This window comes from Myiozetetes cayanensis, unplaced genomic scaffold, assembly GCF_022539395.1.
Source record: "Myiozetetes cayanensis isolate MyiCay16 unplaced genomic scaffold, myiCay2020 scf6-25, whole genome shotgun sequence".
Taxonomy (NCBI): Eukaryota; Metazoa; Chordata; class Aves; order Passeriformes; family Tyrannidae; genus Myiozetetes; species Myiozetetes cayanensis.
The window spans coordinates 23,341,746-23,349,050 of NW_026087853.1; the positions used below are offsets into that span (position 1 = coordinate 23,341,746).

Sequence of the window (7,305 nt, forward strand, 5' to 3'; positions counted from 1 at the left end):
TGTCATTAGCTGCTGGCTGCCTGTACATGTGTGTGTAGCTGTGAATGGATCGCTTTTGTTTTCACACCGGATCCGAGAACAGATCTGAAAGTGCCAGAAATTGCAGTTCATTGGAAACTACAGGGAATTCATTGGCAAGGTCGTGTAGCAGATGACCTGAGAGGTCTTCTCCATCCAGCTCCCGTGCTGTATAAATAACCTTAGAAAGCAGCTTCAGGTTCAGAAGGACCACGAGTGCCTGTGAAGAGTCTTTGCCTTTGAGAATAACAAGCGACATTTTGCGCTAACCTATTTTCCATCGATCTCTCGCCTCAGGCAATTAAATTACCGCTTGATTTTGGAAACTTGCATCTTCCACCTACTCCTGAGACATTAAAAAAAAAAATTTCTAGTTGAAAGGAACTTTTGGATTTAGGGAGAAAACCGATTCTTGCATTGTGTGTCTTAGCAGACACAGAGAGTGTTCCCCAGATGCTAAACCCCAAGAACTTGTTCAGCCTCAGCCGGTCGGAGCATCTGACAGTCCAGTGAGGGGAGTGCAGGGCGTGGGGAGCTGTGGCCCGGCGGGAGAGGTCTGCCCTGCAGAAAGTTGCCCTCCCGGCGGCGGGGCTCCTTCCGGACCAAACTTAGTGGGGGAAGAGGGAGATTCGATCCTTTAGCTAACCGGCATTCCACCCCTTTTCCGAAGCTCTCACAAAGGCTGGGCTGACAGCCTTGCCACCCGGGAGCTTTTTTAAAATCCTTTCCCCCGGTCAAATGGTGGTCTTTTTGCCTTGCCTTCCATTTCCCGTCCACGATATTGTCACCCCAGAGAAAAATAAAAAGAGTTGTGCCCACGGGGTCTGTCTCTCTTTCCCCCTCTCTCTCCCGTCCTCTCTTTTTTTCTTTTCTTTTTTTTTTTTTTAAGACATAAAAAAAATCATGACAAGTAAAACTTAAAGGTGTTTACCTTGTCATCAGCATGTAAGCTAATTATCTTGGGCAAGATGTAGGCTTCTATTGTCTTGTTGCTTTAGTGCCTATGCCCCGCCTCTGGTGGCAGCCTAAAACCTGGCGTCTGGCTAAAACAAACGAAAGGCAGCCCTGAGCCTCCACTCAATCCAATTAAGGCGGACTTCGTCCACTCGGTTACGTGTACATCCAACAAGATCGGCGTTAAGGCAACACCAGAATATTTGGCAAAAAAAAAAAAAAAAAAAAAAAAAAAAAAAAAAAAAAATTTGCCTCCCCTTCCTTTTTTTTTTTTTTTTTTTTCCCCAGCCGCCGAATCATGTCGATGAGCCCAAAGCATACGACTCCTTTCTCAGTGTCTGACATCTTGAGTCCTTTGGAGGAAAGCTACAAGAAAGTGGGCATGGAGGGCAGTAACTTGGGGGCTCCCTTGTCAGCCTACAGACAGTCTCAGGTTTCTCAGCCGGCCATGCAGCAGCACCCCATGGGCCACAACGGAACAGTGACTGCCGCCTACCATATGACAGCGGCAGGGGTCCCCCAGCTCTCCCATGCTACGATGGGGGGCTATTGCAATGGGAATCTGGGCAACATGAGCGAGCTGCCGCCTTACCAGGACACCATGAGGAACACTGCTTCTGCGACAGGATGGTACGGCACCAACCCGGACCCCCGCTTCTCCTCAAGTAAGTCATCCCGGGGCTAGGTGGTCGGCGGGGGTTGGCAACGCACCTGCCCCGCCAAACCGCGGGCAGCGGGCGCCGGCGGCTCTGCGCCAGGGCAAAAGTCGATCCAAATCTCAGATGCAACCCCCACCCCCAAAATTGCTCTTTCTGCCTGAGGATCGTGCCCGGTCCCTCCACCCCAGCTGCTTGCATGTCAGCCTCCCGCGGCTGCTTTTGCAGGGTAAGGGGATTGGAAGCTCCGCGCTGGCGGGGAGCGGGAGCTGGGGGCTCGCCGTCCAACGGGGCCAGAGTGGCGTGGCCCGGGGGCCCAAACGGAGCAGGCGGTGCCCATCCGCCTGCGCGCCGCCCGGCATCGGGCAGGCGAGAGGGGAAGCCGAAGCCGCCGGGACCGCGTCCCGAGAAGCGGCGAAGGAGCGGGTGAGTCCGCCCCGGCCGGCGCCGGCGGAGCCGCTGTCCGCGGCCACCGCGCTGTCACATCAGGTACTTGCTTGGTTATCCCCCCCGGGCAGGATGAGGGGCGAATGACCGGCTTTATTCACCGGGGCTGGCCCGAGCGAGAAGGGGGTCCCGTTGACCGTCGCTCGCCCCGGGGGCGCAAGTCGTTATCTAGAAGCGCGGGCGCCCCGAGACCGGGGCTGGGCTGCCGGGGGGCTGCGGAGCTCCGCTGGGGGCAGGCGGCGGCGGGGGCTGCCCGGAGCGCGGGGCCCCGCTCGGGCCGGGCCGGGCCACGCCAAGCCGCCTAAAACGTGCCGCCTTCTCCCTTGCAGTCTCCCGCTTCATGGCGCCGTCTTCGGGCATGAACATGGGCGGCATGGGCAGCCTCGGGTCCCTGGGAGACGTGAGCAAGAGCATGGCCCCGCTCCAGAGCACGCCGCGAAGGAAACGGAGGGTCCTTTTTTCCCAGGCCCAGGTCTACGAGCTGGAGAGACGCTTCAAGCAGCAAAAATACCTCTCCGCGCCGGAGAGGGAACATTTAGCCAGCATGATACATCTCACCCCGACTCAGGTCAAAATCTGGTTCCAGAACCACCGCTACAAGATGAAACGCCAGGCCAAAGACAAGGCTGCGCAGCAGCAGATGCAACAGGAGAACGGCTCCTGCCAGCAGCAGCAGTCTCCCAGAAGGGTGGCGGTGCCAGTGCTTGTGAAGGATGGCAAGCCCTGCCAAGCAGGCTCCAACACACCCACAGCAGCTATCCAGAGCCATCAGCAGCAGGCAGCTACAACGATCACAGTGGCTACCAATGGCAACAGCCTCGGACAGCATCAGAGCCACCAGACAAACAGTGCGGGGCAGTCTCCAGACATGGGACAGCACTCGGCCAGTCCGTCCTCTCTGCAAAGCCAAGTCTCCAGTTTGTCTCACCTAAACTCTTCTACTTCTGACTATGGCACTGCCATGTCTTGTTCCACCTTGCTATACGGTAGGACCTGGTGAAAGGATTAAACAAAGAAAAAAAAAAGAAAAAAAAAAAGAAAAAAAAAAGGCAGATTTTCCCAGTTACACAAATCTTTGTCCTCTCAAAATTATTGTGGTCTTTTTTTTTTTTTTTTTTTTTTTTTCCCCCTTCCCTCGTTTTACTGAGTGGTTCTCTGCGGACCTCTAGGAGAGGTGAGATTTTTTTGTTCGGTTTTGTTGTTACTCTTAATGGTTTTGGGTCTTTATTTTTTTCCCCCAGAAGTTGTTGTATGGGGTGTTTAAAAATATTCTGACTAATAACCGTGGAGCAGTCTGCAGAAAGGGGACCGTCATTAAGCATGGTCCAAAGGCTTGGATTTCAGATGTACACTTTGCCAGCATCTAGGACTTGCATGTAAATACAGAGATTTTGGGGGATGGGGTGGCTTTCCCCCACAAAAAAAACGCATTCGCGTCACCCAGACACAGGAAGCAGCTTTCCCCTCCCCGGTCTCTCCCAGCCCACCGCCAGGGCCAGTGGAGGAGACGTGGAGTCATCAAAGGCTTGGCTTTTATTTTCCTCCTTACGTTTGATGTGAACCTGTAGCTGTATAATGCTGTCAAAAGTTGGACTAAACCCATAGTTTTTAGTAGCCTGTATATTTTGTTGTAAAAAGAAAAGAAAAAAAAAAACAATCAACCAAACCAACCCCACGTTTTTTATGGACACTGATCGCCCCGTCGTAAATCCTCTGGCAGTTTGTTATTTGCGCACGCCGCCTTTCCCTGTTGTAACTTATGTAGATATTTGGCTTAAATATAGATCCTAAGAAGCTTCTAATAAATTATACACATTACAAATATTCTTTTTTTTATTTCCCTTTGGTTCATCCTCCAGCCCCTCCGTTCCTTGCTTTTTGATTTTTTTGTTTGTTTGGTTGGTTTTGTGGGGGTTTTTTTGTTTGTTTTCGTGTTTGTGGTTTTTTTGTTGTTTTTTTTTTTTTTTTTCCCTTGATGGAAAAACAACCCGAGGTGTTGCCAGACCCCGGAAGGCCCCTGCCCCTCCCAGGGCCCGGACCCTGTTCCCAGAGGGGAGCTGCGCCAGAGAGTTAACGGGATACAGAATCAGTCCTCAGCGTGCAAACGGGACGAGCAAATGCGTGGGATTCACGAACTCAAACGCGAAGGGATCGAGTCCAAATTCATTAGCTCGATTATTGAGGGGAGGGTGGTGTGAGGGGGGCGGGGGGCACCTCAGCGACTTCTTCCTAAAGAAAGCAAAGTATTCCGGGACTAGAAATTCAAATGCCAAAGGCACGGAGGAGAAAGAAGATAAAAGTCTAACGCCACTAGAAAAAAAAAAAAAAAAAAAAGCAAAGAAGAACCTGCTGTCAGTATAGAATATGGGGCCAATTTAAAGAGCGTCCAGTTTTAATACCTTGTAAAAAAATAATTTCTACCAGGTTTTCCTATGTACTTGTATTTTAAGGGAAGTACAGTCACCTTATTTATAATCAAAATAAAAAGATAGTTTATTGTGTACGGCATGTAGTTTGAATTAACTTTCTTTATCAGACTATGTTTAATTTTCTACGCACACGCAACCCCCGCAAGCACACGCAAGCACACGGCCACGCAAGTTCCCCTGCGCAACCCGTCCCATCACCCAGACGGAGGTTAGCAGCAGTCTGCTGTTTGCCGGAACACAGACGGCGTTTGGTTGTTTTGGGTGCTGTTTTTCGAGTGGGTTTTGTGGTGTGTTTTTTTTGTTTGTTTGTTTGTTTCGGGTTTTGGTTTTTTTGTGTTTGTTTTCCGGTTTTGTTTTTTGGTTTTGTTTTTTGTTGTTTTTGTAGAGATTTGAGAAGTTTGTAAAGAAGGAGATGAGGAGAAAGTGCTTGAGCGCGCACGTGGGTGGGTGGGTGTGGGTGCGCGCCCGGCTGAGACACCGAGAGGCGGTTGGTAGAAAGGTAAATACTATCGGTAATGAAAGGTAGTTAGATATTAACTTTTCTGTAAATATATAAAGCATGTGAAGCTAAACAGCTCGTATCTGACGAGTCTGAAATCCCTGTAATTCACTATCTTTCAAGTCCCAAATATCTCTTTTGTGAGTGTAACAAAATAAGAAGTCCCCCATCCTAAAAGACCTCGTAGCATGTTTTCCTTCTCATCTGCTGCTCGATTTCGGGTTTTTAATCAAATCCTCTCAGTTAAAAAACGGAAGAGGATCGCAGTCATTGAAATACCTCTGAATTACAGAGGTGTTATGAAATACTGATATTTTTTAAGTGAAAGGAAAGAACTTGCCTAGGATGGAAACAACCCAACCTCCAAGTTAAGCAGTAGCTTTCAAAAGGTCCAGTCTTTTATTTATACAAGATAGTCGGTGTTAGTCGGACACCAAGTGCTAGTCTGGATGGAGAAGAAGGGAAATACAAGGAAGAAAAAAAATATTATCGGATTCCACCTCCCCCTTATTTCTAAATGGAGGACATCACGTGTGTCAACAGGAATTTCGAGACCTTTCATTCTGTTTATTATGTCCTGCTGTGTACAGCGACATTCTCAACTAATCCAAAGAATATTCCATATTTTTTTACTTTCCAGATCTATAGCATCATGTTAAGCATGGCGGGGAACAGGGACCGGGCGGGGCACGGGGGGGTGGAGGTGGGAGGGGAACGGTGGAAAAAGCGCGGCGGAGTGTCTGGAGCTTAGTGCTGTCATTTCTGCTAAAAGAAGAAAGTGTTGGGGATTTCTGGTCCGTGGTGCAGCGGTGACAGCTCCCGTGGAGGGACCGAGAGCAGGGTTGACTACGGCTTTCTTTAAATTAGGTTTAGTTTCTCCCGGAGTTTATATACAAGACCGAGGGGAAAGTGCTGTAGTTAAGTCGACATTTACCCTTCAGATGTAATTAATGTTTGCATTCTTTCAAACCCAGGAACTTTCGAAAGTGAGTAGCACTGAAAGGCATTAATACAGCCGAGAAACATTATATCCCCACCCCCCAATATTGGAGTTAGTATGTTTGATAGAGATCCAGCCAGTAACTTTTCATTATAGACTTTGGGGGAAATAAATTAATTTTATTGTGTCTCGGCAACCTCATAAAACATATTTGGTGGTGGGTGTAATTACTGTAATGGATTATTATGTACACTGACTTATCTTTCCTTAACTAGATTTAGTTTCGATTAAATAAACTCGTTTCCACTTTGTCTGATGTCGGCTTAGTTTAAAGTCTGTTTACTTGTTCCACAGAAAGGTGAATTCATCTCTTTATTAAGCACTAGAGACCGAGCAAACACAGTTCAAACTCTATTTACATATCAATCAGGAGAAATGCAAACAAACTGCTCTTTAACAATTTTTATAGAGGTTTTTTTCACAACGTGATATAAAAAAAAGATATTTGTGTCTTTTATAATTATTTTTAAAAATCAACTAGTTATGTCTTGATTAGGATGAAGATATTTGGGGGGGGGGGAGGGAGTGTAAACACATTTTAGTCTCCAGTGTCCCATGAGAACACTCACAAGAACTTAGTCACTGTATAGTTTTTTAAACTAAAATATATGCCTCCGTCTAAACTCCTGCTTGTTCCAATATGCTGATTTTCAGTCTCTCGGTAATCAATGCAGAACTTGGATAATGGGATGGTGAAGGGGAGGGGCAGCATGATTCAAATCTGAAATGATGGAAGAGATGCAAGTTTCTCGATATAACTACCTTATCAACACTAGACCATGGGTACCCCGTATTTTGAGAGATAAAAGGATCTAGTAAAGAATGACTATTCCCTCCCACTTCCCCACTGCCTGGCACTGCCTATAAGTGTAGGAGAATCGCGGAGGGCATTTTTTTTCTGCTGTAAATAGGAGTTCATGCTGAAGTGCCATGAAGTGTGCGTGTAGTGGTACCGCGATGGGGGGGGGGGAAGGAAAGAAAAAAACCCCACCCCCCAAAAAAACCCTAAATCCCAAACCAAACCCAAACCCAAAACAAAACAAAAAACAAAACCACATCACTACTACGGCCACAACAGTAACAATAGCAAAAGACTTCTTCATGTTTCCTCCTTCATATCAAAACGGGCTGTGGGTTGTTGGGTTTTTTGTTTGTTTCACAGTAGCCTGTTAACAAAAGGGATGCACGGTAGGAAAGGCTCAGGGGAGCCGGCGGCGGTGGGGCTTGCCCCGGGTGCTGCCACGGCCCCGATAGTAGAGGACAGGCGCGGCGCGGTGGTGTCACTGTACTTACGGGGGAGAA

The 7,305-nt window shown here is 48.1% G+C and overlaps 1 protein-coding gene across 1 annotated transcript; it reads left to right on the top strand.

Moving 5' to 3' along the window:
- The first annotated feature begins 1,267 nt into the window (after positions 1–1,267).
- Positions 1,268–4,280, top strand: NKX2-1 (NK2 homeobox 1). Its single transcript, XM_050335795.1, has 2 exons — positions 1,268–1,637; positions 2,405–4,280. The coding sequence occupies exons 1-2, from the start codon at positions 1,271–1,273 to the stop codon at positions 3,073–3,075; spliced, it is 1,038 nt and encodes a 345-aa protein (XP_050191752.1). The 5' UTR covers positions 1,268–1,270; the 3' UTR covers positions 3,076–4,280.
- Positions 4,281–7,305: the final 3,025 nt, after the last annotated feature.